General features: G+C 40.2%; 1 protein-coding gene across 4 annotated transcripts in view; it reads left to right on the forward strand.

The window, feature by feature from the left end:
• The window catches only part of TENM4 (teneurin transmembrane protein 4), a 917609-nt gene that overhangs the window by 758651 nt on the left and 131782 nt on the right, over nucleotides 1-27176 (forward strand). For all 4 annotated transcript variants that reach the window (XM_085066138.1, XM_085066148.1, XM_085066158.1 and 1 more), the window contains 3 exons: nucleotides 4193-4294; nucleotides 9387-9581; nucleotides 13779-13979. In XM_085066138.1, coding sequence (XP_084922264.1) covers nucleotides 4193-4294; nucleotides 9387-9581; nucleotides 13779-13979 — 498 coding nt within the window. The remainder of the gene's footprint in view (nucleotides 1-4192; nucleotides 4295-9386; nucleotides 9582-13778; nucleotides 13980-27176) is intronic.

Genomic DNA, 27176 nt, shown 5'->3' on the forward strand with positions numbered 1-27176 from the left:
AATTATGTGAACAGCTTACAGAATACACTATATAATGGAGACTAGAAGCCAATTGCAACTGCAGTGACCTGTTTTTTCGTACTGACTGATAGTTTGTCACCTCTGTAGCAATGGTGACTGCGAATATACTCAAAACAGAGAGTTGCTTTGTGTCGCTGACTTAGGGGCTCCCTGAATGTTAAAGTTGTGTCTCTTGTATCATCTAAGCCCCATATGATAATCATGTGGCTAAGCCCTAGCTTCTGAAAATGTCTGCTCAGTTCTTCATTCTTTCTAGGGTTCTCCCATCACGACTCCCTAATTTCTGATGCCAAGTCAGCCGCCTCCTCCTGTTCAGCTTAAATGTAGGTGTTAGAGCAGTGTGCCTGAATGCATGTGCATGTGTACATGACAGAAGGGCCAGAAAACTGACTCAGGTGCCCAACTGGCACAGTCTGTAACCACTGAAACAAAATTCAGTCCTAGTCTGAAAACGGAGTTTTTTTATGAGAAGCCTTGAGTGAGTATAACTTGCTAATGCCTGCAATCTTCAAAGTAAAAAGAAATTCCAGTTTGTGATTCTGCCTAAGTATATAAGTAGGAGCATGCTCAGTGTTGCACACACAGCTTGCAGACTTGCAGCACAAGCCTCAGTCTCAGCCTTGTTTGTGCTCATTAGCTCTGGAGTTCCTGAAGGAAAAAAAAAAAGAAGTGGGTTCATTTAACACTTCCTTTATGGAAATACTTTGGAGTTGTTTGGGAGTAGCCTTGAGACAAAGATGCACTGCATGAGCCTTCATCGCCTGTTAGAATTGATTCTCAGTAGTGGAGAACTTTTGGGAGTGTGTGAAGACCTTAATTGCCCTGAATCACCAGGAAAGTTTGCATCCTTAACTGCTAAAAAACAGCAAGTGGCACAAGTCACAGGGGGAGTAGAGTTTCTTTTCACTTCATCTCATCTCCATCAGGTCGGTTATTCCAGGGCAAACAGAGGTAGTGTAAAATGAGAATACATTAGAAATGTTACTTTTGGCTGTATTAGAAAAACAAGGCACATCAGAGAAAGCAATGAAACAGGATGAAAGGATTTTTAAGGGCCTGTTCTATTATTAATGTTATAGGGTATTCAGGCCACACATAAGAGCTACTGAGGTGCTTCACTGAGGAGGGTAAAATGGGTTTCATGCACCTGTTTTCTAACTCCTTTTGAGTTAGCCACTATGTGGTATGAAGCAGTTTGGCCATGCTTGCAAAGAAGAGTTTGGGAAATCAAGGACTGAGGAGAGAGTTACAGATGAAGTGATATGTGTGCATATCACTTCCATTTTCCAAAGAAAAATGCCAGATCTGCATAGGAACCAGAAAACAGATGTGATTTTTTTTTAGTGTGGTAGTGTCAGTCACTGTCAGCAAGGGATCTGACCAGTTCTAGGTGCCCATGCTGAACTAGTCAGAGGAGGAAAGAATGCACCACCAGAGTAAAGGTTGCTACATGGATTCACCCAGAGATTCTGGAAAGGTTGGTTACCTAAGCACAGGTATGCTCCATTTCTGTGGTCACTCTGAACTTCTAAATCCCTTTATACATAGTCATTATAGTGGACAGAATAATTCAGTTTAACCTGCAGTGGACATCAAATTGGTGTAGAGTCTTGCCTGTCTTGCCCTAGGCATCACAGATGCCCCAGCTGAACCCCCATATAACTGCAAAATATTGTTTCCAGTGACAAAGATTGCCATTGTCACACTTTGGAACAGCTGCTGTACCTGATGTTATGTTACTTTTTAGAAACTTTCTAGATATTTCTATGATTTTTTTTACAATTTTGTTTAAATATTATGTTACATAAATGTACCAAGAAAGTTATAGTCCTTTAAAGCAAAAGCATTGAAGGGAAAAAGCTTTTAAAAATACTTTTTACTATTTCTAAAGGTGTTGTCTTGACATTGGGAATCTGTCCTGCATCAAGCCCTGACACAGTTATTCCCTTTGACTTCAAGGTTCACACATGCTACGTCTCTGCAGTGTTGCTCCAGCTTGCAGCCCCTGACTAGCATGGTAGTGAGGTGCTGAGGTGTCATGGGATAACTGCACTGATGCTGGATAGCATGGCCCTTCTCTTCCCTTCTCTTCCACTGCCTTCTTCTTCAGGCAGTGGAAAAAAACCACTCTAGATTTTTTTCTGCTGCATTCTTTTTTTTTGCCACCTTTTGAGCTTAACCACCTCATTGAAGGGTCTGACAAGTGCCAGAACCAGCACAAGAAGAGAGGGAGCTTAGAGTTGTTCCTAGGATGAGAAGATTAGAGGTAAAAGACTGACCCTTTCAGCAACAGGAGCTGTTAAATCTCCTCACCCATCTCATTATCTTGTTCCACCATACCCACACTCTGTATGTTCTTCATGTGTGTAAGTATGTGCACAAATAACTTCTTTTTCCTGAATTTCTGCATATATCTTGAAGAAAAGAAAAATACATGTATTGTAAAACAAGCATAGAAAAAAAGAGGCATCAAGTGATTTTTTTGTTTGTTTGTTTTCAGTAGTAACAATAAACCATCACAAAGTTCTAATGATCATATTCACATGGGCTAATATCAACTTTTCATTTACAGGATAGATTTGTATTAATACCTGCTATGAAGTGAGAGATGAATACCTAAATATCAGTATAAATGCACAAGGCCTGAGTAATTATTTCTTTATTCTAGGAAGCATGGCTGCTGTTTGATTGGAATAAAGATGGCAGCTCAAGCCTAAAGGGTTGACAACATGCTATGACTGTATTTCCATACACCATCAAGGAATACCTGCTTAACTACTGAGTGTTACCTTCTTTGCTGCATGGAGCTGTCTTATTATGAGACGTTCAAAGCCAAGACTTAAAACATAAATGCTTTTAACTGGTTTTATTATTTAAAATTGCTTTAGCCCTTTATGAATTATTAAATTGCACCACATCCCTTAAAATGTCCATCAGAAATATCTCCTTTATGGGGAACACCCATCCAGAAGCAGGCTTCCTTTCATTTGTGATTAGAAACTAACATGCACATCTCTGCTGCAGCTCATTCTCTTCATTTGAACTGATTGGGAGTTTACAAATATCTTTGCTACCACACGGTCCCATGAAGTACATCTGTGAAAATGCAGTTATTATTCACAGGGCTGTGATTTTCACCCTACTGCATGTGTGCTGCCAGTGCCCCTCCTGTATAACCAAATCTAGTTTTCCTCTGATATGCACCTCCCTTGGGGAAAATGTAAAATAGCAGCATAGAATGAACCATGATATTTATTATGTATTTGAAAGCCCCACTCACATTTACTCAGTCTTCACTCACAGCTTAGTGTAAGAAAATAATATTATTTTCATTTCCTTTTTGATGTGTTTACCAGCTTGTGTTGTTCTTTTATGAAAGATATTTTTTGTCCTGATATTCTGAACTCTCCTTAAAAGAGAAATGCTAGTTAACATTTTGCTTACCTGTTAACTTTCCCTGAAAAATTAATAGCTGGTGTTTTTGCCAAAGTCAGGGAATTCAATATGATAACTAGAAGCAGAAGAAAATGTGGAACAGACCTATTCCTGTTCCACCAAATAGAATATTAGCCCCAGCACTCTGAGCTTTTAATTATGTAAATTATATAGTGTATAATGTAAGGGTATAATGTAAGGTATTATGTTCAATATGATATTGCAGAGGAGAAGGAATTTGGTTAGAAGTATTCCTTGAACAGGATGAACCAAGGGTCTGTGTTCAGTAAGTTCATAGGGCAATATATCTGTCATCACTCAGCTCTGTTTGGCACAAATAAATGCCCCAAGGTCACTTGATCAAGTCAACAAAACTGGACCAAGGGTGTGTGTTCTGCCATGAGAATGGTGTGTATTGCATCTCTCCAATAAATTGAAAGAGGAAAAATGGTTGTAAAAATGCACAGGAAGAAAAGACATTTGGAAGTTCTCGGGTACTGAGTGAATGCCAAACCTGGTGGGTGCTGAGCTTCTGGTATTTAATCCCAGGATTTGCAGTTGAACCATCGGTTGGTGTAAATGGATGAGCCTGGTTTAGTGGAGCTCACACTAATGCTTTCACCCTGCGTGCAGCAATCGCTTTGAAGTTTCATCTGTCCTGCCCATCCAGAGCCCTCCTAAACTCAGAAGTGTTTTCTTGCCTAAAGAAGTGCCTGAATTCTCTTTTGTTTTCCAGAATCAGTGGATAACTGTCCCAGTAATTGCTATGGGAATGGAGACTGCGTGTCTGGGACTTGCCATTGCTTCCTTGGCTTTCTGGGCCCTGACTGTGGCAGAGGTAAGAATTTATGCTTGATTACTGTTCCCCTCTTCCTTTCAGTTAACATCTTTCTTCCCAAAATTATATTCCTGATGGTGCCTTTTGCAAAGTACTCTTCACCCAGAGTGGGGATGATGCAGTAGGATGGAAACAAGTGGATCTGTGAATTTGTTAGCTACAAATTTGCTACAATTTTGCTCAGCAGCTGAGGGATCTGCGGGTGTTTACCCTGGAAAAAAGGAGGCTCAGGGGAGATATTTCTGCTCTCTACAGCTACCTGAAAGGAGGGTGTAGCCAGGTAGGGATCAGTCTCTCCTCACAAGTAAAAACCGACAGGACAAGAGGAAACATCCTCCAGTTGTGCCAGGGGAGGTTTAGATTGGATATTGGGAAAAATTTCTTCAGCAAAGGGTTTGTCAGGCTGCTCCAGGAAGTGGTGGAATCACCATCTCTGGGAGTGTAGGTGTGGCATTTAGGGTCATGGCAGTGGTCTGGCAGTGCTGGGTTAAGAGTTGGGCTCAGTAATCTTGGAGGACTTTCCCAATCTTCATAACACTATGATTCTGTACTAATCATGACTGCTTTGCCCCTTAGCAACAACACAACTCCTTGGGCTGCTTATGGGCAGGCAAAATGTCATGTTGGAAATTTTCTGGAGAACTGACTTTATAGAACATGACTTATAAATGTGGCATTATGGTTTGTGTAGCAGAGCACTTTTATTGTGGTGTGGCATGACACTATAATGACACTTCCTTTTAAGATGCTGATTTTACAAAAAGTACCTTGCAAGACTGCCTGAGCCTGGCTTTGGGGAGTAGGGCAGGGTTGGAGTAGGGCTAGTATTGGAATAATGGCAGAAAGACCTGGTTACTCTGGCCAAAAGTAAAAACACTGGGAGGACTGGGAAGGAGACTTACCCCAGTAAACAGTATAATATGTTCTTCTGCTCAAGTGATAAGTATTTCTAGTGAATGGCTTTGGAAGGGTTTTCTTTGGCCTGAGTTTTTTAGGTTATTTAAACATTTAAAAAGCAAACTGAAATACTTTTAGTAAAAACACATTTCAAACCAAGATATCAAAACCTTGCATGTGGGAAATGACAGGATACTGTGCATCAACCTTTTCAAGACCTTTTTTGGCTCAAAAAGTCCAACAAACTAAGTACAGATTTATAAATCAGGGGAAGGAGGTGGAATAAAATGTTAGTGCCCACACAAGGAGCTTCGGTAAGGCTGTAGGTCAGGCCTTCACCCCAGCTCATTGCTGCTTTGGAAAGCAGGCTGGCGCCTTCCCAAGAGAGAGCTAAACTCTGTCCAACCCCAGCCCTCTCCCCCTGCAGCTGAGCTGGGTCACATCCCAGCAGCCGAGCCAGGAGACAGAGATAAGGAGCCGCGCAGCCCCGGGCAGGCGGGAGCTCCCTGCAGAGGCAGCGCGGCCAGCCCGGCTGAACCCGGCGGGGTTTCAGAGTTCACAGCCCAGCAAGATGGATGTGGCAATCTGCATCCCTCAGAGCTGCTATGTCAAACTTCTTGCTGACTCAGGTTACACTTGGTTTGCATTTCCTTACACTTGGTTTGCATTTCCAAGCTCCTTTTCAAATCCCTGGAGCTGGAGACAAAAGGAGTTTTTTCCATGTCCCATAGCATATTCCAACTCACACCTCCTAACTTTCAGCAGGGGCAGAAGTTCAGGGCTTGTTGCCTGCCCCAGGCTCCCTGTAGAGTCTGTGGAGAAGAACAACTTTCTTCACTGTGAGTCAGAATATGTAAACTGTTCTGAATCCACATTCAGAGGACCTCACCTCCTCTCGTGGGCTATAACCTGAATTTTCTCAGCCTTTTTTTACAGTGGAGCTATGTGAGTCTCTACCATTTCACCAGAGGACATGCTCTGGCTGCTATGAACACCTTTTATTCAACTCTGTCTTTTTGTTCAGAATCATCTGGGTTCAGATCACAGGTTGCTCTCTGCCTTTAGGAAGACAGAATAATACCTGGAGTGCCAAAATTATGTTTGTGTATGCATTTCCATTCACTGGGCTTGTTAAATAGATCATGTTTCCATAAGCATGAGATCCAAGGATCACAGCATTGACTTCCTGCTGGTTTTCAGGGCCATCCAAGATTCTTCTTTTGACCTACAAATCTCTCAAAGGGCAGTAAGTGTAAGGCTGTTACAGGATCCCTCTGCAGCCATTCATGGTCCCTGTATGGAGCAGTAATCCTTAAATAAGCAGGTTCCTGCCCACATGGAGAATTCTAAGTAATGGATTTCCTGGGTGTTCCTTAGTTGCAATTCAGCCTTGTAATTCACCATCCAAATGAATGGGAAACTCTGGAGCAGGCAGCCTTTCTCCTTTTAATAATGGTTAATTATTAATGTGTTATTAACCAATTATTTTAAACAAGATAAATGAGGTGTATTTCATTGGCTTTTTGAAGGTTTTCTTAGACATGGGAAGTGGTGTTTTCAAATTCTGTATAAAGTAAACAAACAAACAAATGATCTTACTCTCCGATGCTAAACTTCACGAGAAACGGAGTAGGCATTTGGGTTGTTGTTATCATTACCACACTAGAGAATTACTATAATTTTTCCATCATAGACATTGTTGGAATCCGAATGATCAAATAATAATTATATATCTTTATATATGGAATAGAGTTGCAAAAGTAACGGGGAAAAAAATCAGAAACCTCTTTTGTCTTTATTCATTGTTGCATGCTACAAAGGAAGTCTTGTTCTTGCCATTGCCTTGACATTTGCAGCAGGGCTTTCTAGGTGATGCTGAAGGTGTTTTCCACAGAGGGCTCTGCAGTGTGTCAGTCTCATTGCACATGGCCAGTAATTTATCTGATCTTTTACTGAATGATCAGCTGTCTTGTCAGGAAACATGTAAGTCTTTCTCAGCAGCCTCTCAGTGGTTAAAGGCAATTATTCTTTCTTCTTGTTGAAAAGAGCTGCAGACTATCCCCTGCCAGTGCCTTGAAAGAACAATGTCCATTACTGAGTCTTGAAATTTGAGATGGGAGGGGCAGAAAATTCCATCATTTTAGTTGAAAAGTGAAATTACAGTGTGAGTGTGCTGTGAACCATGTACACAACACAGCGTATCTTAAACAATTTATGTCTGATATTGTTTAGGTAGATATCATCTTGCAAATGATGCACTTGCCATGCAGCACTGAAATGTGCTTTCTTTAAAGTGAACAGAGCGCTCCTTAGTAATATCAGTTGCCAACTTTCTTTATTTTCTAAGCCTCTTTTATCTTGGTCAGGCAAATATAGTTCACTGCATATCAAACTGGCTTAACAATCAGAGCTGGCAATGCTTTGTATTTTATTGAGGCTGCTGTAGTTCTGTAACACTCAAACTGACTTGACTATAAGAACATGTGGAAACAACTCATGATGTGTTTTGTGAGATTACCATCTGAAAAGATGGGAAGAGAAGGAGAGGAAAGCTTTCCTTAACCATGTTAATACCTCTTCCCACACATAATCAAAGTCAGGAACAAAGCAGAAGAGGATTCATCACATGCCTAATGCAGTTGAATTAAGCAGCTGAACGGAATATTCATTTCACATTTGTCCTGCATAAAATTCTTCATAAATTGCGTTTCTGAGGGGCAGATGAGATAGCCAGCTGCTCTCACCTAAGGCTGATGTGCAACAGTGAACAAGAGCAGTCTGTGTTGAATATATATCCTTGCAGCTGAATTTCAGCAAAATGAAATGGAAGAGAACAAGTCTTGAGCAAGAAGTTTCAAGGTAGATTGAATAGGAAAAGGCAATTGCTTCTGAGGGACTGAAATCAGCATCTTCCCTGGGAAAATTTAAGCAGAGGACAAAAGGAGCATAATGTGGCTGGTGTAGAGAATGGAATAAGGCTGAAAGGAGCTGTAGAAAGCTTGGAGAGCAGTGATTACAAAAGCTGTGGTCATGGAGGCTGAAGTCTGGTCCTTGATGCCCTCTGCTTCCTTGGGGAACCTCTTCAGAATCCTTCAGTTCATCCCATCCCACTCCGCCTGGCAGTTTCCAAATTTAGCTCTGAGAATGCTTAATCCTGGGATCTGTCATGTCACAGCTTGAGCTTGTCATCTTCCTCTTCTTCCCTTTATCACAGGGAAGAAATCCTGTATCTGGGTGGCCTTGAGAGTCAGCTGACTTTGCTGGAAACAAGGACAATTAAAAGTCCTTTATAAATCCTTTCTAAATGATACAAATTTCTGAGGACAGATTTACACAGCTTTTATTACAGGGAGCTTGGAGACAGTAGAGGCCAATTTTGCATTGTGGCTGGTGATGAATTGAGTCCAGCAGAGGTGATAACCAAAAATGGGGGCTGGACATTTGGTTAGAACTGTAGAATTGTTAAAGTTGGAAAAGACATCTAAAACTCTTTTTGTTGAGTTCAGCTATTAACCCAGCACTGCCAAGTGCACCACTAAGCCATGTCCCCATATGCCACATCCACACCTCTTTTAAATTCCACTAGGGCTGGTGACTGAGTCACTTCCCTGTGCAGCCTGTTCCAGTGCTTGACAACCCTTTCAGGGAAGAAAGTTGGTAGCTGATGGTATGGTATGACATGAGCTAAATCAGGGAAATAGTCTCAATGCTGTATTCTGTGCTCTGAGCAAAGCAACTGAAACCCATAAAGCTGGGAGTTAACCCAGAGAAAAACAGGAGAGTGATTTGTGTGCCACTGAGGTCCACAGCAGAGGTAGTGTCAAGGAAAGTCTGGCAGCAGGTCAGGGATAGTGATAAGCAGTCTGAAATCAGTGATGTTGCTGAAAGAGCACATCGGTACATTGAAAAATCAGAATACAAGAAAATTATGAGTTAACTTAGTGAAAAAGGGTATCAGAGACACAAAGCAAGAAGATAGTCCAACTCAAGGGCACTGTTTGTTTTAAACACTCATAGGAGAATAGTTAACAGCTGGGTGTCATCGATATAAAAGATTTGGTTTTGGCAAAACAAACAGCAACATACCCCATTGAAGACTGTGTATGAAGAATGCAAATCACATGCTGGGCTCTTGTGCTCCTTTTTGCAGTGATTTTGTATTTGTTTTAATGTTATTTTTGTTGTCTGTCTGTAGCATCCTGCCCAGTGCTGTGCAGTGGAAACGGGCAGTACATGAAAGGAAGGTGCTTGTGCCATAGTGGCTGGAAGGGAGCAGAGTGTGATGTCCCAACAAACCAGTGCATTGATGTGTCCTGCAATAACCACGGCACGTGCATCATGGGGACCTGTATCTGCAACCCAGGCTACAAAGGCGAGAGCTGTGAAGAAGGTATTTGCAAGATGCATTCAATTAGCCTTTTGCTTTGATTGTTGTTCTGTAATTACATGGATGGAGGCAATTCAGAATTGGACTGGCACTTAAACAGAGCAGTAATAGGCACTGTAGAGTTACAATAGATGGATACAACATAAAAATGATATGTTGTCATAACTCGTCGTTAGCTATCATATTTGTTCAATAATTGGATGAAAAGCCATCAAATGCCTCAGATAGAAGAATCTAGTTGAAAGACCAGAACATCTAATCATATGTTCGAATGTTCTTATTAAAGCATCGTTTCCATTTACACATCTAAACGTATAATTACTTTTACAGTGCTTTCTTCTCTGCTGTGCCATGCCAAGCAATTTCAGCTGCGTACATACACAAAATGGTGGCGTGTGAGAGAAAGTCCCTGATCCTTGTCAGCTTTAAAAGCTTAGAAATGCTCAGGACATGAATTAAATTGTGCTTCAAAGTCAGATATTATTTTAATGGCTCTTCCATAGGTTTTTTCTCACATTAGCCTCCAAACATTTTTCATTTACATTTAGATTTATGGCTCAGAAATATGGTACCTTTTAGTGCTTATCTTTAATCTTTTTGTGTAGGAACTCACCTGCCAACATAAACCTTTATCTTCCTGAGTCTGTGATTGCTTCTTACTGCTAAATGAAAAAGTGGGCAGTTTTCTAAGTGTGTAAATCATTCAGAGAGTTATAAAAATATATCCAAAAAAGTGTTATTTAAAGAATAATGTTCAACACTTTTGAAAACTATTCTCAGAATTCTATGCAGGTGACCTGATAAATAATTGTTAAGTTATGCTTCCACAAGTACATATGTGAGGACTCTTCACCACCTGATAGAATAAAGACACCACTTGATACATTTAAGAATGACAACAGCTTGAATTTATTTATGGTTGTCTTCATGTATGGAGGATAAAGATTTATCTGAAATGGCTTTATTTTATAGACAATGAAAATAGGCTGAATTGCATTCAGACATTGAAATGGCATCTAATCTAGCAATTCTTTTGATGTGTTAAACGTATTGGAGTGGGACATCTCTGATGTAGCACAGCATCAGTGTCAGTAAATGTTAGAGATGAAGACAGTATCAGCTTGTATAACAATAAGCCATCTCTTGAGAAAGCTTCATTTTGGCTTAAAGCACAATTCAGTGAAGCCGTGGGGCATGCAAAACCCAAAGATTGTGACTACTGAAGTATCTTTAAAGCATCTCTGTAGACCTCCTATTTACTAGATCATATCTTTACTGGATAAACAGAAATGAAAAGATCCTGATTTTGCCTCCAGCCAGAAGTGTTTAATGTGTGTAAATCAGAGTGAGATTTGCCCTTTTTCTAACAGGAACCGTTTTTTCCCTGGTCACGTTTAAAGCCAAAAAGTCAGGCACTGCTCAGTTGTTTTATGTTATCACTGTAGTGGGGACAGTGTCAGTCCCACTAGGTCAAAACTTGAAAAAGGAGGAAGAACAAAGAGAACATGGGTTTTTTATGGGCTGCTTAGTATTTTTCCACGCATGCATGTTTTTGATGTTCAATATTTGTATTGTGTTGTGAGGGGGGAAATAATGCAGAAATACGCCATGTGGGAAATCTTGAGGACATATATAAATATATATATTTAGATCTAGTAAAAAAAGTTGATTTATATTATTTTTTTAAATTGCTTTTACTCTTTAATTTCTCTTTTAAGAAGGGCCATCTGGTATTGATTACTTTTTATTATTTCTCAGTTCTCGTAGCTTCACTGCTTGGTCCATGTTTATAATGGGTTTTCATTCCAGGGTTTCTTCTGTCTTTTCTTTTTCCCCCGTAGAAGTTCAGCAATGTTTATAAAACATCAGCCAACAATCCTACATTAGCTTTTCTTTTCTCCTTCCTTAGTTTATTGGCCCATATTTTATAAGGCATGGCCTAAGCCAGCGAGACATTACAGGGAGGGGAGCAAATTTAAGCAGTGAAAAATGAGAAGTTACTCTTTGGGCACCGAATAAGCCTAATAACTTGTGTGACCAATGAAGCATGAAGCATATTGGGGAAAAGTGTAGAAGAGGCACTAACCTTGCTTGCTGCATGATTTATCTCCTAGGCAAAGATTCTGCACAAGGCTGAACTATAAACAGGGCATTTTCCAACCAAGAATTTGACCATTTGGGACATTTTCCAACCAACAACACAGACACACGCTTTTTTTTTTCTTTTCCAGGTGTACTAGATTTTGTCAGCTCTGCCCTCTTGGTCAGCTCCCATCTCTGCTTCTTCCAGAGCTGAGCAGCTAAATTTGTCAAGCAGAACTCCCTAAAAATATACCATTGTACTCCAAATCCACTAAGCAATTGATTAAGAAGAAAGCAGAAGCCTGTAATCCTGTCCCAGGGCCCTTCCGATGGTGCAGAAAGCCTAAAGAGATACAGCTAGTGAGGCTGAGATTAAAGTAGCCATTGTGTGTGACATTTTCTGAAAGGGCTCATTTCAACATGAAAAATGGCCTTGGGATTATGATAAATGGGGGGTTCTGACATGCACATTCCCCTCCTATAATCGTCTGTGTTAGAGCTGAGATAGCAGATTGTCTGCCTCCTGTGATGGAGGCCCCTGCAAAACTCACCTTTTTCCCAGCTGACCTTCAGAGGGGATGATTAATTGCCTGGAGGTAGCCTCTTGTCAGTTAGCCTGTGATCTTTGTTCTCTGTGTTCAAACCATCTGCTGAGAACGGACAAGGCTGCTCCTCCATCCCTTAGTCCTTTTCTTACTTATTACTGCTGAGAAAGAGCAGGGCCAGGGCTTCAAGGGTCTCATGCTAAAATTGGCACCCTCGCTCCCAGCTTGCTAACAGTGAAGGAGATTTATGGACTCATCCTTTCCAGCCTCTTAAAATTTTTGAGGATTGTTCCAGCTATGAGCAGAGCTCCAGGAATCAAACAAAAAAGAAAATTCTCTCTCATGCCTTGGGATAGTAATAACTGAGCCATTACTTGTCAGACTGAGAAGGGTTTGAGAATCCAGGGAATTATCAGAGCAGCTGTTGTGTTTCCTTTTAAGGTTTCTGGATCTTAAGCAGGTCAGTGGAATTCCTATTAGCTTTTACAGGAATAAAAACTGAACCACAAACCTGCCGTGTGTGCAGTGGCCATGTTCTGCTCTGCTGTATTAGAGCCAGGAGCTGGACAGCTTTTCCTGTGCTGCTTAGCCTGACTGACACTTGTCACCAATCCCCAGGGAACTGCCACACACTGTTTCAAAAGACAGGAAGAGTTTCTCTAGGCTCGCCTATCAGCTTTTATCTATAAATAGACGATCGACTCCTCCAGTCGGTTTTTCTGGGTCTGGTGCATTTCATATTTTTCGATTGCTGGGTGAAATTCCCCTGTGGGCAGAGCAGCTGACAGTTGCCTACAAAACACATAACTCAGGAATCAGGCAGGGAGTACACTTGGCCTTTTGGTGTACATTGCTGTACCCCTAACTGAATGGTGTCTGATCTTGTTAGGAAAGTGCCTCTTTTGGGGGAGAAACTAAAGCCCAAACATTTAAAAAAGAGCATTAATTGATCAAAACTAAAACCAGAAGAACACCATTAGAAAAAATGTGTGATTTTGTTTTAATCCTTACTCCAGAAAAACTGTCTACAGTTATATTTTAATGTGAAATCTCTGTAAGTCTCCATGAAACCTGTATAGATTTAAGCACATTCTTCAATTTAAGCATGTATTTTGCTGAATAAGAATGTCAGATTCTGTTGAATCTTTATGCAAAATTCTCTCTCAGAAAACTAGGGCTCAGCTTTGAATTCATTAGTAATAGTAATTTAGGTTATTCTAATAGAATAAATGAAGACACAATATGTGGACAAGAGAATATTATTCTTATTCTGTTCTTAATTGATATTAGCCTGTTCTTACCAGAAAGATCACTTACTACTGCAGACCTACATAAAAGAATGGATTTCATCACTAGATTTTTCTCTGTTTTTCACGTAGGTGTTTCAGGTCTCACTGCCTTTTACAGACACTGAGTTCTTGCATAAAACACCTGTTTTGTTCACAGCAGGGATTTTTGGTTGAAACCTTGAGGTACTGTATAAAAACATTTGTGTAGATGGCAGTCTGATAGCTTTTTTCCTGAAATTCCCATTTGTTTTCCCTGTCTGCTTCCTCTTCCTTCTCCCATGTAGTGGACTGCATGGATCCTACCTGCTCAGGACGAGGCGTGTGCGTCCGAGGAGAATGTCACTGTTCGGTTGGCTGGGGAGGAACAAACTGTGAGACCCCAAGGGCCACTTGTCTGGATCAGTGCTCTGGCCACGGGACATTTCTGCCTGATACTGGACTCTGCAGCTGCGATCCCAACTGGACTGGCCACGACTGCTCAATCGGTAATGTCAGCACTGACTCACTGTTGGTCTTTGGTTAAACTTTGTGAAATACTCAGACTTAGATCTGCAGGAAAAGTGCTGCAGAGGTGTTCCAGTGAAGCACACTTGGGGCATGATTGGAAGCAGGAATTCCATAGCTCAACTACATAAATAATTCTACTTCCATTGCTGAGCATGGTAGTATCTATTATCTAACATAATAGATAACCCCATTAAAGCCACCTAGGCTTGCTATTGTGTATTATGTGGCTGTAAATGTAATTGGTGGTCTACATATAACTTCTTGTTCTGGTGATAGTTCTTGATGAACCCCAGTAGCCACCAAAGGCTCTGTTTTGATTTTAAGGCGGTGACTAAGTAATCTTCAGGTGGATGTAAACAAGAAGGAAGAGTTGGTGATGTCAGGTCTCCTTTCCCTTCTGATTTCAAAGCCCATGCCTTTCTAGGCTCTGCTAGGGGAGGATGAATGCCTCATGAGGTTCGTATTAAAAGACTGTCCTCTACCAACTAAAAAATAAATTTACTGAGTAAAAGTATTTATTAGTACAAGCAGCTACCAAGAAGACACATTTTTATGGGCAGTTTTGTGTAGAGGTTTGGAACAGTGACCTTCCTTCATTCCTCCTCTGAATGAGCATCTTGCTCAAGATCTCCATTAGGTATATGAAAGGAAGGCTAAAGAAAAACTGTTCAGAAACCTTTTATTCCAAATGCAATTAGTTTTTGGAGCCACACTGAGAAATACTGGAATATATTAAATAGTCAAAAAGTATGGAGCATCAGTCCTTTAGCTTTTCTCCTGTATTGTGTGCTCACAAAAAAAGAGACCCCAGCAATAACAGTTTCTATACCTTACACGGCTGGGGTGGAACTAGGCCATAAATCCAGGGCAGCTCAGTATGGGCAACGAAATGAAAGGAATTTTCAGCAAAGCAACCCCCCAAAAAAAAGCTATTAGGAGAGTGGATATAGTAGAAAAATTATATAAACAGCATTTTCACTGAGGAATTGCTATCATGAGTAAAGAAAATCAGGTTAACTGTTTGCAAGTATTTTAAGAGAGTAATTTCCAAGGATGAGGCAAACTGAATAAACCGGTGCTAAGAACATAAAAAGAAAACCTTTTTGACAGTCATCATTTAGGCTGGATGTTAGAAGCTTTTCATAAAGTAAAATTGACTGGACTGAGGAATAAGCAGAAGAGGAGCCCTGCTCTCCTTGCCTGGGGCTGAAACTAGGTTGATCAAAACTTTTGCAGAGGTAGGTAGGGAAGCTATCATGCATTGAAAGGAAGATAAATTTGGTGCCAGGCTTTTTCTTTCCCTGTATTAACTTCTTCAGTTCCATACTCTGTGGGTTTATTTTTAAAACCACCATAAGGGGAAAGGGAGTCATGTATTTGTAGTGATTCTGTCACATAGTTCATAATTGAGTCATTATTCTGAGTTTGTATGGAGGTTTGGGGATTGCAGGGATGGATTTGGAAAAAATGTTTATTTCTATGTGCAAACAGAATTCACTTTCCCTTTGTTAACCTGCAGGGTCATGTACAGATGATTTATAAGCTTTCCTTATACTGCTTTTATAAATCCATCTAGTGCAAACTTTCTTTGGCAGCATGAAGTTATTTGAGACAAACTTGAGCATCATTCCAAGACCTTTTTCTTCACCAAGCTGCTTGTAACATTCGGGTTATTGTGCCTCACAGCTAAAATCACAGCTAAGGTGATTTGTTAACTTCCATTTCCAACCCAGACCTTTCCATTGAATTGATGACTTGATTTGAAAGACAGATTTACTCACAGGATGTGTGCTACTCTTCTTGCATCATTAAAGTAGAGTGAGCAAGCATGCTACTCCATGTAGTAACATGCTGCCCAGCCCACTGGGGGGGAAGTTCTGGAGAAGGGACTAAAGGGGACAGATTTTTATTGTCCTATAAAACAGGACCAAACAGAACAGATGAGTGACTAAGGGAAAGAGCTAATTCATTGCAGAAATCACCCTTCAGCTCAGCAAAGCATTTAGGACTGTGTTTAGTCCCAGTGAAATCTACAGAACTGTGCCCATGTGGGCTTGTGCCAAGGACAGCCTTTTTCATAAACCACATGGAGAGGCATATCCTGGAAATAACATAATCATCTGAAAACCTAGAATATGAGGAGGCACAATGGATTTTCCAGCTCTCAACACCTTGAAATCAAGAATAGTACCTACCTGCAGTGCTGTATTCTGTGTTCATTTAGGAGGTTATCAGGCAATATGGAATCAGTAGGTGAAATCTGTGGATTGTCATATGTAGAAAGTAAAACTAGACCCTCTTTGAACCTTAGACTGTGTCTTTCAGCTAAGTAGGTAGATTTTACCTGCCTTTAGTGGTAATCTTAGAGAACACAGATTACTGGAGAAAATCCTTACTTCTCACAAAACAATAATATAACAGAGATTTCTGTTTCCTGTTTATATTATCTTTTTTCATTCCGCCTAGCCTTCATATACAAGCTGTGCAATTCAATCTCTTGTGAGAGATTCCCATTCTGAACTGCATTGCAGAAAGAAGTAATTCTATGTTTTGGAGTTTTTTTCCTTGTTGTGTCTGCCCACAGCCAGTATATCTTGGGATAGGGCTGCTGCCATACTACCTCAGAACTTTCACTGAGGGAAAATGCTTCTCAAACATATTTCACCATTTCATGCAAGAGACGGTTCTGTAGGATCACTTTTCCTTCAATATACACTGTTTCTTTGGCTGATTCCCAAATACTATAAAGTGTATCTTAGAGAAAGGTACAGAAATAATTCCAGAGATAACTTGTACTGAGCAATAAAAGTGATATTTTGATTTCTCCGTGGGATAATTAAATATTTTCCCTTTTTCATCTTAGTACTGTTTCACAAGCAAATACAAAAAGGTCCTTATAACGCAGCTCAACTAAAAAGTCCAAAGCAACGCTTGGTACAAGAAATGTAATTAGGGAACCACTGATCCTACCCCTGTTCCTCCAGGGTCTGCCATCACAGATCCTCTGTATCCTAGGCTTTTGGTGGGCTATCTCCCTTCACCTCTTAATGAGCCCTATCTGGCAACTAATGAAGCCATTATGGGGCACCTCTCTCATTGTCCAAGTGTAGTGGGAAGAAGGAAATGGCCTGTGCTGCAGTGCAAAACAGAACTTACTGTGTGATACAGTCTCACTCCTGACCTATTTAAACTGGACCAGCTATTTCTGGCTAATCATGAGGCAGCACACCACCTACCATATGACATATTTGCTGACTGCAGTGAAATGAATAGGTGAGTCATGTCATCTGCACTGGGGTAATGCACCATTTACCAGAGGGATCTCACTGATGCATCAGTATAATCCCAGGCCCATCAAAACAGTATTAGGCTTGGATGCAAAATCATTATTAAAGGAGTTAAGTTATCTGGTGTTGTCCTTCACTCTCCTCAAATTTAAAGCAGTGATTTTCACACTGTTCTGTCTTTGATAGTTGACATCTTGACATGCACAGTATTCATTCAAATCACTGGAAAGTTGAATGTACAAAGCAGCAATAGAAATTATGTTCTCTCTGTCTTAAGTGTTCTGACTTTTTCTGGGCAGTTGACAGTGGTTGTAGATTGACCTGCATGCAGATAAGGATTCTTTCTCCATCACTCATTCGTAATGACTCACTTTATGCACGGTTGACATCCAGGCAGTACTTCAGACCCTTAAGAATACACTGGAGAAGAGCAGTTATAGGATAGTACTTTGTGGTTTAGGATAGTCCTAAATTGCCAGTGGAGATATAAAATCGTGTGCTCTACATTAAAGCACAAGAGTTAGAAACTGGAAGCTTGGACTCAGTAAGGAAGTAAGAAGTTACGATATTTTACATCACATTTTGAAAAGACTGAGAGATCATGCCTGGCCAGACACTGAGGCTGAGCTTGCATGACCATACCTCATGAAATCTAGTGCTTAGGTCCTATTATAGCTGCTCTCATCACTTCTGCTGCTAACATGGTTTTCTGAGGATATGGCATTTGACGTTATGACTGCCCTTTTGTCCCCAGTGTGGCAGGGAGGAAATTTTGCTTCCCAGTGACTTATTGACAAACTTTGTAATGAAGATCTGTGATCACAAAGATATTTAGGCATTTAAAATTTGCCTTAAGCAAATACAGATTGTCAAGCTTTACTACAGTATAGGGGAGTACTATATATGGCAGGTATGCCTAGATAAACCTGACCTCCAGGCACAGTGGGGAAATAGTGTGGGTAGCCATGGGGCTAGCAGGAGGCCAGGTATTTACCCACCCTTCATGACTTTACTTATTTTCAGTAGGTTGAGAAGTTGGATTTAAAATAAGACTAGCATGGTGTGTGTATCCATGGCTCTGGTTGCAGGGAAGCCATAATCTTATAAATGATTGCACAGTGCATTGAAGTCAGTGGAAAAGCTCCTGTTTACTTTGCAGCACTATGGATCAATTGAAGACTATTCACCAACAAAGATGCGATTTAAGATCCTGTATCAGTTAATGGTAATGACTGAATTTTTTAGGATCAGTTTAGTTGTATAACAATGGTGAAAGTCAGGTAGCACCTGACAGACTTGCCTACCACCAAGTTGTACAGTTCATTGAAACAGGCATCTTTTCTCTATTCCAATTAATAGATAAAGAGACCAAGAAGAATGAACTTCTAAAGAGTTAAGCTGAAGCAAATGCAGCTTTACATTCCAGTGTCCTTTTCTCACCAGGAGTTGTGCAGGAGACTATTGCACACACACACACACATAGAGGCTCACAGAAATAGTTCTCATATATCTTGTCAGACAATGTCATATCCCACTGGTCAACCAGCACCAGGGTTAACACAACATGTGTGATAAAATTTGATTTCCTTGGGCTTACTGGTGTCAACTTTTGAAAAAAAAAATCTCGTGTTAAATTCATGCCATGGCCAAGGCCACCAAGACAAAAATCCATCCTTAGAAAATGTTCATATAATTCTTTCTTTAAACAGTCATTTTCTTCAGGAATAAAAATGTCTCTGTAAAAGATGGATATTATATCAGCTCTCATGTGGTACAGCCTTCTACCGTACTACGGACCAGGACCCCTTTTATTGTCTAAGAAGTTTCTGATTTGTCTTTTTCTTGTCTTTAAAACATGTGAGGAAGAACAAGAGAACTAAACCTCAGGCTGCAACACCTGAAATTGATAAACATCTTAATCACTTAAGAAAATGTTATGGGCACAGCTATGTAATCAAAGGCTACCTTGAATGCTCTTCCTCCTGCTTGTTACTTGTTCATCTCACTACCCTGGCAGAGTTGTGAAAAACATCAGTCTGGAGCAATTGAAATTTTGGTAGCACAGTTGTCCTCAAAGCTGGTCTTCAGAAGATACCATCAAAATCTGTTCTGGCTCAATACCTAAATTGCAGACTCATCCCTGGAAGCCTTAATTTGATCCTTTAATGATCATTGAAGGCCAGGAAATGTTTTGTACTAGCAGGAATTTCATCCTCCGCCTTGCAGAAGCATAACATGCTGATTTCTGAATTTGTGATCTCTGTTTTGAGTGAAGTAACTTTTCTTTCCAAGGGAAAAGTATGTGCAGCCCAGTGCTGTTACACTAGGCTCTCACAGGCTCTGCCTGGCAGAGATCTGCTTTGTAGATTGTGAAGAAATTAGTGAATCTAGAGAATCAACAGTGTTAATAAGAGCTATCATCGTGAAAAATACGAATTTTTTATGTAGTTGAGTTTGTGAGTACAGATTTTAGCCTACCCATTGCCAAGATGAACTTATCCTTTAAAGTCTTCTAAGCTTTTTATTAAAAATGCAATAAAAGACTAAAATCTGCCCAAACCTTTGAAATAAAAGTATTCAGGGAGGCTTTCATTTGAATATCCTTTTACTCCCTTTCCTTTTGTTTATTAAAAATGTGTATAAGGAGACCCTGATGTGGTGGAAAAAAGATAGTAGTTGAAATGGGCTGTAGTTATTTTTGTAGGGAGTCCAATTCTTCAAAAGTCCAAGTGTCTTTGTGCTCAGCAGATGAAAAGGATATAATAAAGGGAGGGAGAGAACTCCCACTAAGATAAAAAATACAATTTATCTTTCAAATATGGATTCCAATTTTAAATCTGATAGCTGAGAAATTGTTTTAGGACATTTCCCTAGCCAACCAGAGATCCATCAAACTTCTGTCAGGTCTGGGATGTCTTTAGGATCTTACTTCTAACCACTTCTCTGTTTGCAGCAGTCCATGCAGTCTTTGTCAGGCACAATGACGAAGGGAAGGTTGAAGGAACTGAAAACTTGTGTTCTAGCTGTCATTTCAGACTTGGCCAAAACCAGTGGAAGCAATGATATCATCAGTCTGTCTCTGACCATTAGATCACAATGTATTTGGTCTGATTAGGTCATGTCTCCAGCTGAGAATAGTGTGTGTCCAGTTGTGTAACAAGCAGTCCATGGTTCTCACTGACCTTAGGCATTCTGTGATGAGCAAAGCTTCTCTCTCACATCACCAGTAATCAGTGAAAATTTATGGACCCCTACAAAGGGAAATAGGAAGACTATTCCATCCCCTGTTTGTTTTCTACAATGATTAGGGCTAATTCCCAGCATGCCACTTTTAGTTCAACATTCTTCCCTATCTCCAAATGTGACCTCAGCAGTACACCATGAGCTCAAAAGTTCTGTTTTGTTTGGATCAATCATGCTTTGTGTTGTGGACTTTTCTGACTGAAAACAGTAGTGTTGTCCTGAAGTCAGTGGGGTTCATGTTAATGTAGCTAATTTGAAAACTTTCACAACACCACAACAAGATAATAAATTCCATGTTTAAAACAGGCTACTGTTAAAATACCATGTTTTGAGGATGACTGCTGCATGATGTTTGCTTGTATCACTGAGAACTTACCATTTGTATCACTGAGTCTCAGATGACCAAATTCTGCCTTTTTCTCTGACTTTGCCTTTGAAAGGAGGAGCCCCTTAATTTTTGAATCTAGACCTCTTCTGCTGACAGTTCCTACTTTTAACCGGGGTACTGCTGCAACATCAGCAGGGTGGATACTTGTGTGCAGTCAGTCTCTGCCATGACCTACCTTCATTATGCTGGATAAAGGCTGTCCTCACTGATGTGGCTCAGCAAGGATGGTCATTCATAGGTTCCATGTCACGACTTCTCCACGTGCTGTCCACTCAATTCCATGCTGTTGTTGGTGGATAGCTCCTGTGACTGTGACCTTACGCTCCAACCCAATTGGAGCTCATCACAGTCAGAGTTCCTGCAAAGGTTTATTGGATGCTTTCAGCTTCATCAAATCCTATTTGAGACACTGAACTAGGTTGTACAGAGAAGTTACGGGTGCCTCATCCCTGAAGGTGTTCAAGGCCAGGATGGATGGAGCTTTGAGCAACCTGTTCTACTGTAAGGTGTGCCTCCCCATGGCAAGGGGTTGGAACAAGATGGTCTTTAATGTCCCTTCCAACCCAGACCATTTGACGATTCTATGTTTCATTCCAAGTTAATATGTCCAAGGTTAAATAATAAGGAAAATAGCCTGTGAGTCAGTAAAACAGAATAACATCAAAACTAAGCAAGAAGAAAAAATATAAGACCAGTGATTGTCATATAGTGGATTGGTGTCTTCTGAAGGCCAGAAATCCATGATTTAATTAGCTGTCTGAAGTGGATGCCCTAGAATTAATATAGTCTCTCTACCCCCTTCCAAATTGCAAGATGTTCATACCCCAAAAACTATCATCACAATTTTCACTAATGAGCACTTTCTAATGATCTTGACAGATGAAAGTTTGAAAGTGCTTTGGAGAGAGCTCTGCTGTTTTTCAGTAAAGGTGATTCCTCCAGATCAGTGTTGAGGCATATGGACAGCATAGCAGTAACAAACCTTCTGGAACAGCTACTGCTGCTTCCCATTTGTGACGACAGACGGACATCTAACTTCTGGATATGTCAGCCCTGCATGTTTCATACATGTTCTGTGTCTCCTTTTGAAGAAAAGGAATAACAATAAAATTTCTAAGTTCTTCAGCAAAATGTTGTCTGAAGAAAAAGGAAACCATGTTGGGACTGAGCTCTGAGTAAGGGAATCCCAGGCAAATCTAGCTTGTGATGACTTCAGCACACACATTTGTAAACGATCTGTTGAATTTCTTTTAGGAAAAACCAAAATGTGCAGAATTGGAAAATAAATCAGTTCTTTCTATGCATGAGCAAAAGGCTTTTTTGCTGTCAAATTATCTCTTCCTTATGGAAACAGAGAGGAAATTAAAAATAGCCCAGAGAAGAATCCTTCTTAGGAACTTCATTTAATGCTTTAGGAATTGTTTCTTTTCTGGGAAGCTTTAACACACATCCCAGAAAGCACAGAGATTCAATTAAGCATCAAAGACAAAAATATAATCCTGCACTTTGGGATATTTATTTTTATTCAACAAATCTCAGCTCCAAGACTGAAGCCTGATAATACCTGGCATTTCAAGTCCTGCTATTCAACAACAAAGACAGTTTAAAATAAAGTTCATAATAAATAAATGGAAGATTGACGTGAGTACAAAAGTAAATCACAGCCATAGAGGAGATGCTTTAGACACGATGTAATGGTCAGTCCCTGGCATTTAAGGCAAGGATAAAAATAGAGTATAAGTACTGAAGAAACTAGAAGTTGATAAAAAGCACCACACCAGTTCAGTGGCATATCCTCTCACAAAGTTATGGCTTTCCAGACAGGAACTAGAAGACCTTTATGCAAATACGAAGCAAGCTGAAATTGCACTTAGAAGTGAGATTTTTTTTTTTAAAAGACATCCCAACTGTACCAATGTAGATTGTGCAACTGGGCAGATTGGGTAAGAGCTGTGATCCATTTGCACCAGGCTCACTAATGACTGCTCTTGTTCTCACTGTTGCTATTTCTCAAAAGAATTCCCAAGAACCCCATTGTGCTCAATCCTGTATGCTTACAGAGTTAGAGGCTCAGTCTTTGAGGACAGACATACATCAGTTTAGTACCATACCAAACTCCTTCATTACTCATTTTGGAGGTGGATGGTGGGTTCTGAGGCAGTTACGGACACATCTCGTGGGTCTGCTCAGCACCAGGTGAGGAGCTATTCTGTGGATTATTCATTTCCAAATTAGGCATTTCAGACATGCCATGGTTCCTGATTTGAACCTCCAGAGAGAAATGAGACACAGAAGGGGGTTTACAGAAGCTTTTCAAATAAGCACAAAGCTGTTTATGCAAGCAAAGAACTAAATGCCAGGAGAAAAATGGGGGGAAAAGGTGAAGGAGGGTTAATACTTTATGTCTAGTTGAGGGCCAGAGATGGGTCCTTTCTTTTATTGGGGATTTCCAGCAACTCTTCTCTTAGATACAGCTCAACCACTTGGAATGAAAACTCTCTCCTCTTCTGTTCTGAATGTGTTTCATATCTCCTTTGTGCATACCCAGTTTTTCCTGCAAGTGCGAAGTTGCAGAGTTGAACCCTCTGCGCATGTCTTGAAGAGCTGTACTCAGTCCTCCTTCTGCAGAACTGGCAAGAATCAGCATTCAGGCCAACTCAGGTGTCTGGGTCAGGTTTGCTCTCTAATGCAGGATATGCATTCCCCAGTGCAGATAGGCATTCCTGGATGCTCCTCAGGGCTTTGTGTTCAACAGGTGAAAATTCATGTGTCCCAAGTCACATTTCGAAGCCATTGCTGAAGGTCAGTGTTCTTTCTGATAAGGGATGATTGCAAAGCTGATAGATTCATTTTCAGTCTCTAGAGAGCATCCTTTAATCTTGATTTCCTCATCCATGGAAAGAAAATAAATAGCTGTTACCTTTCAGTTATACTCAGTTTACTGAGCTGTGTAAAATACATTGAGGCCCTTGAGTGGAGTCGAGAGTCATCTCAGTACCAAAAGTTTAATTGCACTTATAAAAGCACAGGTTTTCTATGTACAGACATAAGTAATTATTATTATTTGTACAATACTAATATTTGCATATTTGATATATGCTTTTAAAATAGATAAACAGATGATTTGTTTAAAGGCATTAAATTATGCAGACTTTGCTTTCAGGACATGATCTCTGAAGGTAAAAACATGTCCCTCAGTTAATGACACAGACAGAATTTTTGCAATCATTCCCTGTTTGCTACTGAACGAAGATGGTTTTCAGAGGATTTCATGCTACAGATTTGCTATTGGCAATGACAGAAAATCCAGACCTCTCCTTTCAGGCTTTTTCTTGCCTCCTTAGTTTGATCCTTTCCTTATACCATTTGTAAAAAGAATGGTTTTAAAAGCTAATGTGCTTTATGTCTTCTTCAGTAGCAGCACAGGAGTTCATGTCACTACAGAGTTATCAAATCACAGGAATGAGAGTTTCATAACACTGCAAAATGTGTTTCATTATGAAGAATGTCTTTAGCACTTGACTGCTGTCTAAATCATGCTGATCACGCACCTTCTGTTTTTTTCACCTATATCTTTATATTTGTTGCTTTTCCCAGATATTCCCCATAATTTGCCTTCTAAAGCAGGTTGTGAAAACAAGGCTTAACTCCTCACCAAACTCAACCTTTTAGCTCCATGCAGTGCCTCTCTCCTGTGCTTCTTTTCTGGAAAAATCTGTCTGAGGCTGGAAATGGCCTCAAATGAGCCAACTTGATAGGGGAACATCCCAGTTAAGGCATATTTTTAATTATTAAATTTTCTATTAATATATTGAAGGTCAGTGGAACTGACCCAGTTTTCAGGGAGCTCTGAGCAATTTCACCTGATCTTATATTTTAGCACTAAATCCATATTTATTAAAGGATTTAGCAGACAGGTCAGAAGCAGCTAAATCTCTGATTCTGCATCACATGAATGCTAAAGAAAAATTTTCATCTGCAGTGCTCTTCTCTAAGATGGAAAGCTTTAAACTGTTGTCAAGATAATTTGAGGATTTGTGGGGGGATAGGGGTAAACATGTGAAAATGGATTTGCTAGAAATGAAGCACAAATTAACATAATTATCCCCTTCCCAACTCCAGTCTTTCATGTAATGTGAAAATAATATGAAATTCTGGATGATGCCATTTCCTGTGTTGGAGGCTTCTGTCTGTTCCATCAATTAAAAAGGGCAATGAACAAAGCACTACACTGGTGGGTTAGTGTTTGATAAGTTTCTTTTTCCACTTTTCTTCTGAAATATCAAAGGCAACATAGCAGACTTTTTATTCTTAAAGGGACAGATTTATGTCAGTTTTTAGCAGGATATGCAAAAAAATATATAAAGAAGCAGGTACAAGTTTTTTATTTGTGTAATTGCTTTAGTATTCTAACTTCTGAAGTGCTGTTAATGGACTGTGACCTCATTATACCTGGCACAGTGCAAATGCAGAACAAAAGGATAATCTTGGCCTCAGATAGTTGAGATTCTTAAATTTGTAAGTGAACAACAACAGAGAGAGACATGCTGGTGGAAATAGAATAAAATTACAGTACAGTTTTTGTCTACACAAAAAGTTAAGAGAGAGAAGTTAAGGCACATCAGCAGCCACTGTCAAGATTTTGGGTAGGATTCAAGATGGATTAGAATTTTTAAGAGAGCCTTGAGGAATTCTGAGGCAGCCTTAACGACCAGAAGGAAATCCCTCTCCCAGTTGTGAGGAGATAATGAGAGAAAAAAAAGAAAAATCATTTGTGTAAAAACTATCCAGCAGACAGATGAGTCTGGGCTCATAGAGTCACAAAACAGTTTGAGTTGGAAGGGTCTTTAAAGGTCCTCTCATTCCAGCCGCCCTGCCATGGGCAGGAACAACTTCCACTAGACCAGGTTGCTCTGAGCACCAGTAATGGGCTGGTTCCTGGTGGGGAGGAGGAGTGATGAAACAGAGCCAGGTCCTGGAACTGAAGAGGAGTATTTTTTTATTATTTTCATTAACAATAACCAGAATCCTGTTAGAATGTCATTATCCTTTTCTAAGAATAATGTTTATGATAACCTAAGACCTGTGGGTGAACCACCCAAAGCTCAACAGTGCCCTTGAGCACTGTCTGCTCCAGAAGTTCTGCGTGAAAGAGGTTTCAAGTGAATCATCCTCTGGAACTGTCTTTCCTCCTTGACCCACACAGGGCAATTAGACTCAGTTCAGTTCTTCAGGTAAGATTGACATAACATGAGGTGAGATTCAGGCAGTGCAAAACATCACTCCAAGACAACAACATGACAAAACCCCAGATGGGAACATTGAAATGAACTTGATTCCTTAGAAAAAAGTCTGCATCCATGAATTAATTAACATCCATCAGTGCCCTCTGGTAAGTACAAGCATCAGGGAGCAAAATACAGGGTATTACTCAAAGTCCAGGTGTTTCTCTCAGAGGTACTTGGCTTGATTGTACTTTTTGAGGATGTTAAGCCTCGTATTTGCTCTTAGAATTGGGCACCAGATTTACTCAGAGGATCCCCTCCTTTCAAGGAACTACAAACAGCTTTGAGAGCTGCACTGTGAGATGAAGTAAAACACTGTGCACCTTTAGGAAAGGATAAGGAGTGGCTAAGCTGTTCATACAAACAGTGGATGAGATTAAAGATGAAAGGAAATATTTAGTCACCTTTTGGGAACAGCTGGTGTGAAAATATTTAACAGGCAGGTCTTTTATGCACAAGCACAGCGTTCTAACTAAGCTTAAATGGGCAGGAGCAATATAGTGCAGCTGGCCAGTCTGTGAATACTGTAATAGGAGAATTAAAAGCTTTCTTTTTCATTTGCATATGCAGCTCAGATGGTAGCTAATCATGTTCTCTAATTTTAACAACAGAATTGGGAAATGTACCAAAAAATGCAGCTTGTAATAAGAACAGAGGTGACAAATTCTGTCCCTGGGACTGAATGACAAAGAAACGATTCACCTGCCCTTTTCTGTAGAACAGCCTTAGCTGTCTTATTCTGTACAAAAAGACATGTATTTAAGTGGAAGCTTAATCTGAAATCCATTTTGATCATTTTTTTGAGTGCCACCAGAAAAGTAAAAGCTACTCTGACTGTTTAATCACCCATTAGGAACCTGTGAGCATTGAAGAGGGCTGTGTTATAAAGGGCCAGGGCATATAGCAGGTTGTGTGTTGCAAGGCTATTTAAATTGTAGGGTACCCATCTATCTTTAAACTGGCAGCTAAATG

This window comes from Lichenostomus cassidix, chromosome 1 (genome assembly GCF_008360975.1).
Source record: "Lichenostomus cassidix isolate B80296 chromosome 1, HeHo_3.0, whole genome shotgun sequence".
Classification (NCBI taxonomy): domain Eukaryota; kingdom Metazoa; phylum Chordata; class Aves; order Passeriformes; family Meliphagidae; genus Lichenostomus; species Lichenostomus cassidix.